The sequence below is a fragment of the Actinia tenebrosa genome, unplaced genomic scaffold, assembly GCF_029948245.1.
Source record: "Actinia tenebrosa isolate PJP-AT-01 unplaced genomic scaffold, QUT_ActTen_1.0 PGA_scaffold12__29_contigs__length_12842862, whole genome shotgun sequence".
Taxonomy (NCBI): domain Eukaryota; kingdom Metazoa; phylum Cnidaria; class Anthozoa; order Actiniaria; family Actiniidae; genus Actinia; species Actinia tenebrosa.
Window position 1 is genome coordinate 6,096,165 of NW_028292572.1, and position 12,488 is coordinate 6,108,652.

General features: G+C 41.4%; 1 protein-coding gene across 1 annotated transcript; it reads right to left on the reverse strand.

Annotated features, from left to right (window-relative positions):
* Positions 1 to 1,239: 1,239 nt before the first annotated feature.
* On the reverse strand, positions 1,240 to 5,901 carry LOC148912120 (uncharacterized). Its single transcript, XM_089027959.1, has 2 exons — positions 5,697 to 5,901; positions 1,240 to 2,455 (listed from the first exon to the last, which is right to left on the reverse strand). Exons 1-2 carry the CDS (start codon positions 5,899 to 5,901, stop codon positions 1,431 to 1,433), a joined length of 1,230 nt encoding a protein of 409 aa, XP_088884085.1. The 3' UTR covers positions 1,240 to 1,430.
* Between the last annotated feature and the right edge of the window lie 6,587 nt (positions 5,902 to 12,488).

The following is a 12,488-nucleotide window of genomic DNA, read 5'->3' on the forward strand; positions in this document are numbered from 1 at the left end:
ACTGATATCGCTATCTGCTGGAATATTTGATAACAACAAACTACTTGTTGAAATGTAAGTCATTCATCATTATTATAATTATAATAATAATAATAATTATTATTATAAATAATAATAGTTAGAAATATATATAATATACACCTAATTGAAAAACCATGATGCACGAAATGTGCACAGGAAGGGAAAACTGCAATACACATGAAATTAGCATAATTGTTTGTCTTCCCATGCTCCCCTTCGGTCTTAGCTTTGATGATATAACCTTTTTTTGAACCCGACAACGTTTTTTCAATTTGGTGTATATATAATATATAATGATATATAATAATATTTCAAGAATGTTTCTTAACCAATCAGAAGCGTTGCGTTATCGTTATCTTTCCGTTATCTTGTCGTTTTTCAATTCGCAATGTAATAAGCAGTATGTGCCTAATTTTTCAAATATATGTTTTATCATTCCAGACATTTATATAACAATTTGCTTACGTCCCTTCCTCCTGGAATCTTTGATCACAATACTTATCTCCGAGTAATGTAAGTTTTATTATTAATAATAATAATAATGATAATAATAATAATAATAATAATAATAACAACAACAATAATAATAATAATCTTTATTTGCACTCTAAATATATAGACGAACAATTTACAGATTTTAAATAAGAAAGAAAGTAAAGTAAAAAATAATTTTGATGTGCTGGGGAGCTGAAGTATCAAAAGTTTTTCAAATATATATATATTGTTTTATCTCATCAAGACTTAAAAATTTCTTGAATTGATTTTGGTGTTTTTTTTGTTTTTTGTTTTGTTTTTGTCACACAAGTAACCAATAGTGAACGTCAAGAAGAAGTACGACAACTCATTTACACATTTCGCTTATTTACTTCTATTTGTCATATGTTATATATTTTACTTCAATTACGTGGAACCGTTTTAGTATGGGACAGTCAGTTTATTGATGCAACGTTTTGACAAATTACTGGTTTCTTGCTCTGATATTTAGAACTCTTGGGCCTATTAACAAGCTGACGACATTGCCTGATGGAATCTTTAAAAACAACAAAAACCTTGTAAAATTGTAAGTTTTTTTTATTCACGTGATTGATCAATGCAAGTGACTGTAATCCTATTGATGAATTGCAAGCATTCCCAGGAGAGTCAAAAGACAAAAACATGGCGGCCATTGTGGTGCCGTTAACAATGGATGCTAATGATAAATCTTTTGTTAAACTCATCACACGTAGATGAGCTTGGCGTTGGTGCTTGGGTGGGAGGAGCCTCGGGAACTCGGCGGAGGTCAGCGGTTACTATGGCAACCCTATCACCTCCAAATGATTCTCCAAGGTGCTTGGAGAGGAGGAACAGGAAGAAGGGCCTCCCACCACAATGATCCAAGCACCAACCCAAACTAAGGTCACTCCAGGAAATTAAGCTTGAGAAAGATAGCGCGAGATCGAGGCTAAGGATTCTGTAGGTGTCCGGATATAACTTTGATAAGCATTACTAGTCCATCTGCCAAGGGTTTGGATCATGTGATCTGGAACACCATTGCGCGCTGCAACTGTGGCGGCTCCAATCCTGAAGCTATGGCTGGAAAAATTACCAGTCACTCCCGCACCAGCGAAAATATCCCTCAGCCACGACGTCAGCAACTCTCGAGACAATGGTTGGCCATTCTTTAATAAGAATAGTGGACCTGAAGCATTTCCTCTTTTATGCAGAAAAGCGGACATTGCAGTCACCGCACACAGTGGGGAGACGCCACAACCAATGTGAACATAGCACCCTGCGCGGAAAGGATCGGTTTTGGATGCTTTGATCCATACCCGTAAGCACGATGGTCGGTCCAAATTATCAAACGACAAGTCCGAGACCTGCAGGTGAATGGTGGGATCGAAACTGGCGAAGCTGGAGACCGTAAACTCTGCCGATCGCAGGAAACCAAAGTATGCGAGTGTACATGACGACCAAAACATGGCATGGTCAAACGAGTCAATATCCAGGGCCTTGAAAATGGTGAGCATGAGAGCGTCGGTAATCGGTAGACGCTGTGAAAACTGGGACCCTTGGGAACGTTTAATGCCCCGAAAGACTTGATGCAGCCGCGGACAATTTACCAATGGATCTGCGTGACCCTGCTCGATGTGAAGGGCCCGAACCGCTGACAGGTAGACTTTAATAGACCGATGCTGAAGCGACTGTGCCAGAAACGTTACAAAAAGACATAAAGTTCTCTCATCTGCAGGTAAGACAGGAACTTTGCCAAGCTGATGGCAAAAATCAATAAATTTACGCTGAGCAGACGCGTAAGTGCGACGTGTGGTGGGAGCCAGGCCATTTAGGAGGAATTCCTGACACTGTTTCTTTAGAGTGGACTGGTCAAGTTGAGAAGAAGCTGATGCGGAATTGGAGTTGGGGATCGGTGTGCTGAAGGAGCCAAACGCCTGAACTCCTGCCAACGAAAACGGGATAAGGCATCAGCGATTGCATTGTGGACGCTGGGTATGTGGAGCGACGAAAAGGAAAAGTTAAAGCGCGCTGCCGCTAGCAACAGACTGCGCAACAGCCGCATCAGGTCGGGGACTTTAGAAGTCCTGCCGTTCAGCATGAACACCACAGCCTCGTTGTCGGAACGAAAGATGACATGCTTTTTGGACCACCGATGGCCCCACACATGCGCGGCTAGAACGATCGGAAAGAGTTCCTTATATGCAATAGATTGAGAACCCTGCTTCTCCAACCAGACACCGTTGAACCACGCTTGGTCCAGAAAAGCTCCATAACCAATTGCTCCTGAGGCGTCCGATACCACCTGGGTATCGCCTACGACTGGGATACCAGGATACAGCCAAAAAGAAACCCCGTGCCACGTAGAGAGGAACTGGTGCCACCAGTCTAAGTCGCGATGGAACTCGCAATTCAGACGTATAGGATGGTCTCGCTTGCGGAAACAGCCTAGCAGGTCAATCATGCGCCGTATAAACGTGCGACCAGGCCACACCACCTTCGCTGCGTGGTGGAGGTGGCCAATCAACGATTCTAGGTGATGTCTATTACACCAGCGTCGCGACCGCCAGGTAGCAATCAACAGTTTAAGGTTGCATAACTTATCTGCTGGCAAACGAGCAATTTGGTTCACTGAGTCCAATTCGATGCCTAAAACAACCAGGGTAGTATCAGGGCCTATGCATTTGTCGGGATGTAGCGGAACACCTAGAGTGCGGCATACGTGACGTGACTTAGCTAGATTAACTGCGCAGGCGTCAGTGTTAGGAGGGCCCGCCATGATAAAATCATCAAGATAATGAACGAGATTGCTAACTTGGTAATTGTTCACCAAAATCCACTCCATCATCGAGGCTACCGCATTGAAAATAAACGGGGCTGATCGAAGACCAAAAGGTAACGCTAAGTCAACGTAATACTTTCCGCGCCACTTCATACCGAGAAGGTACCTGTCAGAAGGATGAACCGGAATATTACGGTAGGCCGATTCGACGTCGAACTTTGCCATCAGTGCTCCGGTACCAAGGCTAGAGATCATCCGAATGATTTGATCAACCCTGACATACTGAAGGGTAAAAGCCTCGCGGTCGATACCATCGTTCACGCTAAGTCCCCTGGGAGATGAAAGGTCGACTATGAGCCTCCATTTTCCAGGCTGGCCACGCTTAGGTATCACCCCAAAGCTGCTGACGTGCAGGTCAGGAAGGGGAGGTTCGGAGAAGGGGCCCGCGACCCTGTTCGACCTGACCTCGTTTTGCAGATACGAATCAATCACCTGAGGGTTGTGGATAGCGGTTTCCTTGTTACTCTTGGCCGATCTTAAAGAGCTGAGTTGACTTTGGAATCCAACTTTGAAACCATATCGAATCCCACTTAAAACATAAGCCACTTCAATCTGGTCTGGGTGTGATAGCAACTCTTGGGAAAACCACTCAACACTAAGGGGCGTGACGTCAGATACCAACGGGAGGTTAAGCATAGCTGAAAGAAGATACAATACGACCGTGAAAATGATAGTGACCGGCAGATGTTCCGAACTGCTCACACGACTTAAAAAGAGATACGTGAGGCGATAAACGACGAGTAAAGCTAATTACCCTAGATAGGAACTTAGACGGGGTAAAATTACATGCACATAAACATAATATATCGAGAGTAAAGTATATGCTATGGGAGGGGGAGGACCCACTCTGGCGATAACACGGGACTCGAAAGGAACGAAAAATTAGCAAAATAAACGCGTAAGAGGGTCCCGACGTAAAGCTTGAAATGCTGTTGCGATAGCATACAAAGGGACCTACAGAGACAGCTAGAAGACGGCTTAATTGTGCTAATAACGCCGCAGCCAATCATAGAGGCCAGACTGACAGCAAAGCTAATTTCTTAAGGGCCTGGTTACGCGAAAAGATTGTATCAAGGTTTTGTAAATATAACGCGCTAAAAGGTATGACAGCATAGAGAGATAACACAAAAGTCCTAGCACGAAAGGTTTTTTTTTTTTTTTTTTTTTTTTTTTTTTTTTAATATATATATGTATATATATCATATGCAATGAAATACCAATGACATTGTCTGCGTTTCTTATAAAGCCTAGCATGCAGAAAAGAAATAACGACAGAACGAAATGTCCCGAGACCATTGAAACGTTCCAGACAATTGACAATATACAATCTAAATGCACTTGAACTGTCTAGACAAGATTACGAGCGAAAATTATAGAGTGCTATACAAGATAGCTAAAGCTAAAGAACAAATTAAACGGAAAATTTTTTTTTTTTTTTTTTTGTAAGAACCATAAGTATAACATAAAGTACTAGCGTGCTTGGATTAGCGGCGCTTAGACCTGTGAAGTTCCCCCGACGACTCGGCAAACGTGGATTTCCGTTTGGACTCCGAAGACTCGTCGGTCCCACTCGGGCAATCTACCAAGCGATGGCGGCCAGAACATGAAGAGCACTTGTGTGCGAAGCGGCAGCCACTATAACGCGAAGAACACTGCCCCCGATTCCAAGAACGGCATATGGTGTCGCTATTGGATGAGCCCTTGGGTTCTGCTCCTTCAGCAGCTGTAGCACTGAGAGCGCGTGGGACAGATCCCGCGGTGTGGAAACTGTAAAGCTGGCTATTGATGTGCGACCAGTCTGTGAGTTTGCTTGCTGCTGCGTGCTCACGAAAAGCCTTATCGTAAGACAGCCAAGCCCGGCCGCTAAACTGGCGATAGGTTCGCAGAATAAGCAGCTTGTAGAGCAAAAGATCTTTCCAGCGATTGGGAAAATAAGAAGTCAGCACGAGCGAGTAAATGCTGAACGCCTCGACCCACGTCATTATGTCCTCTACCTTTCGCCGCTGGCGCTTGGGCGTAGAGGTCAAAACGATGCGACCATCAAAGAAGAGTTGGGGCTCGTTTTCCGTCTCCACCAGGTTAGGAGAAATGAGATCGCTCATGTCGACGAACTTGCCACTGACGATCTGGGTAACCAGCTTTGCGGGAACGGGAGAGCAACCTGGGCCAACGATAAAAGGCTGATGCAAGACCGCCGAAACAGATGGCAATGATGGCGCCCAAACCGACGAGACGGAGCTCGGCACAGATGCTGAGAAAGCTAGCGAAGCGCTCGTGTCAGCCAATGACGGCGATGGTAGCGTAAAAGTGCTGGCGAATGAAGGTACAGGTAAAATAGACGTACCTGTAGCGTCCTGCGTAGCAGAAACCACTGCGGAGGTGGAAGAAGTTGGCAGTGCAGGCTGTGAAGAGTAAGGTGGCGAGGAGGACGAGTTTCCTGACCCATTTGCAGAGGATGCCTCCAAAACCGCTTGAACAACCTCCCGGATAATCTCCTGCCGGTCTTCTGCAGAGAGTACGGCCGTACTACTTCGTGTAGCCCGAGACATAACGAGAGTATAGCGTAAAAACAAATAGCCTTGGTGTAGCGTACAAACTGCGTAAGCTAGCGTTAGCGATATGAGATAGCGCATAGCGTTAGCGAAATCGGATAGCACGTGGCGTTAGCGAAATTGGATAGCACCCGATGCAAGCTTCGTCCCCAGATACCATCTGTTCATCATTCATCTCATTGCGTGAGACATTAATTTGCTTATCAGATGGCCGCGAAGCTGTAGCCTTTTGATGACAGGTACTTGCGATAACAGGCAACTTAGTTCAAGTCTAACTTTGCTTAAATATTTTATTTAACCACATTTAAATGGTACCAACATGGCTGCGATGAGGTATCGTGTAATAGATGAATAGCGCCGGATTTACTCAGGACTATGAAACCTTCTTAATAATGTATTTCTAAGTTTAGGCGTTTCTTTTGCCCATTTCAGATCACGTGTCATTCCTTTGAGAATAGGCATTTATTTCATTTGCATCCAATTTTCTCCGAGCGCGTAACATACACTATATTAAAATAATAATAAAAGTTGTTTTAATTAACTATTGTAGACAATGGAAAAAAATTTTTTTGTTCAGGTTCTACGGTGTGCAAGTTATCGTAAAAATGAGCACACACAAAAAAAAACAGAACGATGTTTTACATTATTCTAATAAACAGAATTGTCTTAAGCTTTGAAAAATAATGGGAAATTAGTTTTTATTATGAAAAATAACAAAAAAATATAGAGTCCCGTGCAAAATTTGAGGGTTTTGCCCTCTTGAAGTTCAAAACGTGTATGGTTCTTCAATAAAATCGTGAAGATTATTCAGCGGTTTTTGAGCGCGCGCACATCGAGGGCTCAAATTGAATGTGGAAAAGTAATTAGCCATCTTAAGTTTTCCTTTTATTATACACGGTGTTCAACTTATTGTATTTAGATTAAAGTATTGCTAATCATTTAGGATTTTTTCCCCAGGGTGTTTTCTAATAATAGTATCAAGACTTTACCTGCTGGAGTCTTTGATAACAACAAACAACTATTTTACCTGTAAGTTGAATTAAGACAGAAAGAATTCGTTATATTTCCATGAGAAGGGTAAAATATCGTATTGCGTTTTGAAGCAAACATCAGCTACACGAAGTACGATATGTTGACTACTCCCTAAATATAAATATATTGATGGTTTTCAACCATTCCCAAGAGAATATAACAAAAGACACGGCGGCCATGTTGGAGGGTATAACAAAAGAATTCATTGACAATTCTTTTGTTAAGTTCCTCCAACATGGCCGCCGTGAAAACCGTCAATAGATAAAATTGAAATATGTAAATACTTGAACGAATGAAGCATTTCGATCTTGAGTAATGACCATTCTTATAATACCTCTCATTGTTGTACATTTCACATTTTTAGTCATTAATAAACTTTAAATATACATCTACTATCTCTAACTTTAATTAATTTGAAAACAACTACATGCATAAGTACTAACAAACATTTAATTAATAAATATAAATAAATAAATAAATAAACAAATATTTAAAGTGATAAAAAATATAAAGTATTTTAAATATAAATAAGTAACTAAAAAGTATTTTTACTTTGTAGCTAGTACATCTATCTTTCTATCACTAAGTTCAATTGATTTGCATTCATAAACAATGAGTTGCATGCATGAATTTTTAAAAACGTTTAGCAAATAAATAAAAATAAATATGAATATAATAAAAAAATAAAAAATAAAGTATTTGAAATATAAATGAATAAATATCTTAAAAAGAAATTTTACTTTTTTGCGTCTGTATTCGAGTGGAAACATCAAGGAAATATAATATGGTTACATTATCTTCCACTGCTGGGCCCGGTTGTACGGAGGCAGTGGCGGATCTAGGGGTGGGTTTTGGGGGTTGCAACCCCCCTATGAGAGCCATCTTGATTTTTTTTTTCATGACAACACCAACAGCATTGCGAGTTTTATTAAAACAGGGGTGCCGAACATATTTCGCTTGCTTTTTTTTCTATACGCCGTGTGTGGGACCTGAAACAACCATGCTCACCTGCAGCAAATAATCGTCTCCCTAACCCTTTGGTATGCTATATCTCTCCACCATCTCAATCAATGCTACAACCCCCCCTTTGAAAAAATCCTGGATCCGCCCCTGGGAGGGTGGATAGCGCTATCCGACTGATAAATCCAATCCAGTGAATAAGTTTATTGAATAACCGCATCACTCTATCCACTGGATAAGGATAGCGCTATCCACCCTTTGCATAAACGGGCACTGGTGTGCAGTAGTGTATAGCGAGAAAAAAAATCCATTAAAATATTTAAAATTTCCCTTTTACCCAAATTGGGCTGCCTGTGCTTCTATTTTAATAACGTATCATGATAAACTCACATTTCTCTTAATTCTTTTTTTAGATATATGGGGCATAATCATCTCACAAACTTACCGGATGGAATCTTTGATAAAAACAGAAACCTAGCAGATTTGTAAGAAAATGTGAAATGTCTGTATGAGAGTTTGCCGTAATTATGGTAAATTTGTCTGTCATTGACCAGATTTTCTCCCTTATATTTAAGACTATTAATCAACAACAAAATAACATCACTGCCCGCTGGAATCTTTGATAACAACAAGCTACTTTTTAGAATGTAAGTGTGAAAAATAAACAGCGCCGGCGCATTTGTTTAGTAAAGGTAAGAGTATTCTACGTATGGTGCCTCTCTAGAGCCGTCTGTGACTCAAAGCTGTATTGAGAGCATTCTTACAAAGCAGGCCTTAAGAGACCAGACTTTCTTTGGCAATCACAGATCAAGCCTCCATTCACAGGAGAGGAAGAACAATCCTAGAATCCCAAATGTCAATCCAGAAGTGAAAAGGACACAACTTATTGTCACTTAACTCGACGCTGCCAAGAAATTCGCATCAATACTCCAAAGTAGAAAAAGAAAGATTATACTACTGGCACAACGTCATATACTGAACAGCAATGTAAGTATGAATGAGATACGTCACCAAGCTACGAGCCAACGTAAAAAGTCACGATGTTGACCAGAAACAGCGCACAGGAGGCGGATGCAAAATAGAAAGAGAAATCGCACCACTGATAGTCAAGAAGAGATCCAGATAATCGATTAAATGCAAGAAAAGAACTCGCTCACTGATGGTGAATGTCGGGTAGTCTGGGAGGAGTATTAATCCAGCGAGCAAGCTGACATGATCAACCTCAAACAAAGATCGCGCCGCGTCCAGTACTTGGCAAAAGAGTTTAACAAGTTTTGGAACCGGTGGAAGAAGGGGTTTCTCTATAGTCACTCCAAAACAAAAGTGGAACTGTTCATGACGAGACCCTTTAACTTAACGACATAGAAATCATTAAGGCGCCACGCGATCAGTGGCCACTCGGTAAAGGAAAAGAAACGGATTTCTAATTTCTGATTTTCTCTTGTATTCAAGTCTAAAATTGTTATTCAAAACAATTATTCTCCTCAAAGTCAGTGATTATTGTGAAGACTCGTGGCTCGGTAAATACTCTACTGATGATCACTTCGCCTTTGGCGAATGAATTGTTAAATATACAGTTATTGCCTCATCTATCTAGTACTACTTTTTCGTGGGATTGCCAGCTCACTAGATACACTGTGCTGACGAGGCCCAATACAGGCCGAAACAGCCGTCCACGGTTTCTAGTTGAGCTGACTCATTTTATACGCGACTTGAAGTTGTGAAAGGCTTGTATGGCACTCTTCTTCAGTCGTTTCATCTAAGGCTCGTAATTTACCTATTAACGCATGTTCTTATTTGATATCCGAGCCCATCCTACACGGCTTACTGCCTCATCTTTCTAGTGTTAAATATATACTTATAACTGATTGCGTTTTCCATGCAAAGAATAAAAGAAGTGACGATTCCGAACAAACGTTTTGAAAGATTTGTAATAAATTACACTGCAATAATTATGCTAACTAATAATTGTCTCTTTTTTAGAAGCGTGGGTGCTAATCAGCTCTCCTATTTGCCTCTTGGGATATTCGATAACAATACATATCTCTTATATCTGTAAGTTTTTGATAAAACGTCGTGACTCTGTGATATGAGGTCCGTAAAGTATTCCACTGCTGAAGAAATAGAAAACGCGCTTGCTGTGCTGTGTGCAGTTATAGAGCACGCGAGGGTTGGCAGAACACGAAAGAAGTGTTTGAAAAAGCACGATGCCTTCACGACGACACTTCTCGAGTTTTCCGTTATAACTGCACAAAGCACAGCAAGTAAGATTTTTATTTCTTTTATAAAATGAAAATTACAATGACCATTATTTTAGATAGGAATGACGCAACGGAAAGTGCGCGCGCGTGCAATGTGCTCTCATATAGCACGCGCTCCTAACCAATCAGAACGCGAGATTTATAACAGTTATTTTATAATGACAAATATGAAGCCTTTGGAATTTCGCACTGACTTTGAATGCTATGCTGTCATTTGCTTAAATAAAATGCCATTTTATCGTGTAATTAGTTAGTTTAATAAATGTTTTTTTTAATATCTAGAGAGCTTGAATACAACAAAATTTCCTACCTGCATCCAGACATCTTCCAAAACCTGATAAATCTTCAGAAGTTGTATGTAATAGCCTAGTTCGATATTTACATGTAACTTGTAGCATTTATTACTTTTTTTTAAAGATGAAGGGTACTTAGCATTTAGGCGTAAAAACCGGAAAGTTCGGAAAACTCAGTTTTCCACTTTTCCCGCCCTTTTTGGTTGTTTCAGTAGACTGGTAGACGCGCGTACCATTTGCCGATAGTAAGTTAGTACCCAAGAATCTGGGTTCATGTTTCCTTGTACTCGCTTTATAACTGTTATAGTCAAGGTTATTTTTCCAGAGTAATTAGTACAGGCTATTTGAATATATCTAAGCTTAAGAGTCAAGCTATTTTTTAATGATATGCTCCTAACCGAGCCTGCAAGTATGTAAAAACGAATCAAAATTAGCCATAAAACACAGCGGTATTTACGATTAAAAAAGGGACATTTAATTACTTCTGTTTTACTAGGTACCTCCAAGGTAACAAAATATCAAGTCTATCACAAAAATTGTTTCGAAACAACTTAAAACTTCGCACCTTGTAAGTAAGATATTGATCATGAAATCGAAATAGGGAGTGTCTTCCAGATACAAGAACTGGGCAATAGGGCGTCCATAAGCTGGCTACTAGTATACTGCATTGTATAAGTTAATTCAGAGAAAAAAATGTGAGAGTATGTTGTTTAAAAAAAACGGTTTTATATTATTGTTGTTTGTTTTTTGTAGTAGTAAAAGTAGTACTGATAGTCGTAGTGGCAGTGGCAGTGGCAGTGGCAGTGGCAGTGGCAGTGGCAGTGGCAGTGGCAGTGGCAGTGGTAGTGGTAGTGGTGGTGGCAGTGGTGGTGGTAGTGGTAGTGGTAGTGGTAGTGGTAGTGGTAGTGGTGGTGGTGGTGGCAGTGGTAGTGGCAGTAGTGGAAGTGGCGGTGGTGATGGTAGTGGCAGTAGTGGAAGTGGCGGCGGCAGTGGTGGTGGCAGTAGTGGAAGTGGTGGTGGCAGTGGTAGTGGTGGAAGTGGCGGTGGCAGTGGTGGTAGCAGTGGTAGTGGCAGTGGTAGTGGTAGTGGCAGTGGCATGGTAGTGGCAGTGGCGGTGGCAGTGGTGGTGGTAGTGGCAGTGGTAGTGGTAATGGCAGTGGTAGTGGTAGTGCATGGCAGTGGCAGTGGTAGTGGCAGTGGCAGTGGTAGTGGTAGTGGTAGTGCATGGCAGTGGTAGTGGCAGTGGCAGTGGCAGTGGTAGTGGTAGTGGTAGTGGTAGTGGTAGTGGTAGTGGTAGTGGTAGTGCATGGCAGTGGTAGTGGTAGTGGCATTGGCAGTGGCAATGAAGTGGCAGTTTATTTAACCCGTGAAAAAATAGCACGCATAATAGTAGTAGACTCTACACCCATTGCTTTTCTTTTGTTTTTTTATCAACAAGTACTAACTACTGATAGCCATTTTTCTTTCACGGGTTAAATAAAATCACTGTAATGGCCCTTGTGAAAGATAATGAATAATAACAATAAAATAACTGAATGCATGGCTTGCCGGCCAATAAGTTGCTTGTCGTTATCAGTAGGGGTAGTATTTGTACATGTTGTGGTTGCGGTGGTGGTGGTGGTGGTGGTGGTGGTGGTGGTGGTGGTGGTGGTGTTGGCAGTTGTGGTGGTGGTAGTATCGCTTACCATTTGTAGCCTGCTCCCAAGTAGAATAAAGGTGTGGACGCACGGTGCAACATTTCATGCAACATTTCACGCAACAGGACTGTTGCAGCTTGTGTCTACCCCTGAAACTTGTTGCATGCAACGTTGCATACAACAAATCTGAAGTTGAACCGCGCTCTACTCTTGCAACATTGCGAGTAACAAATGTCATCGTGTGAACATGGCTGCAACATTGGTTGCAACGTTTTGAAATTTCCAGCTAATCAGCTTGCTCCAAATGATATAACTGCTAACCAAATATCCTAGCATAGCAGGCTGACATAAGCGATGTTGCGTGATCTTGTTGCAATGTGTGTCACTCGGATTCAAATTTG

What these genes read in the sequence shown, in the direction of transcription:
- LOC148912120 (XM_089027959.1), bottom strand. Translation starts at nt 5,901, where the DNA reads ATGTCTCGGGCTACACGAAGTAGTACGGCCGTACTCTCTGCAGAAGAC. An exon ending in TGCTACGCAGGACGCTACAG is followed by an intron (nt 2,456 to 5,696) that starts GTACGTCTATTT and finishes TTTCGTTGGCAG; the next exon opens with GAGTTCAGGCGTTTGGCTCC.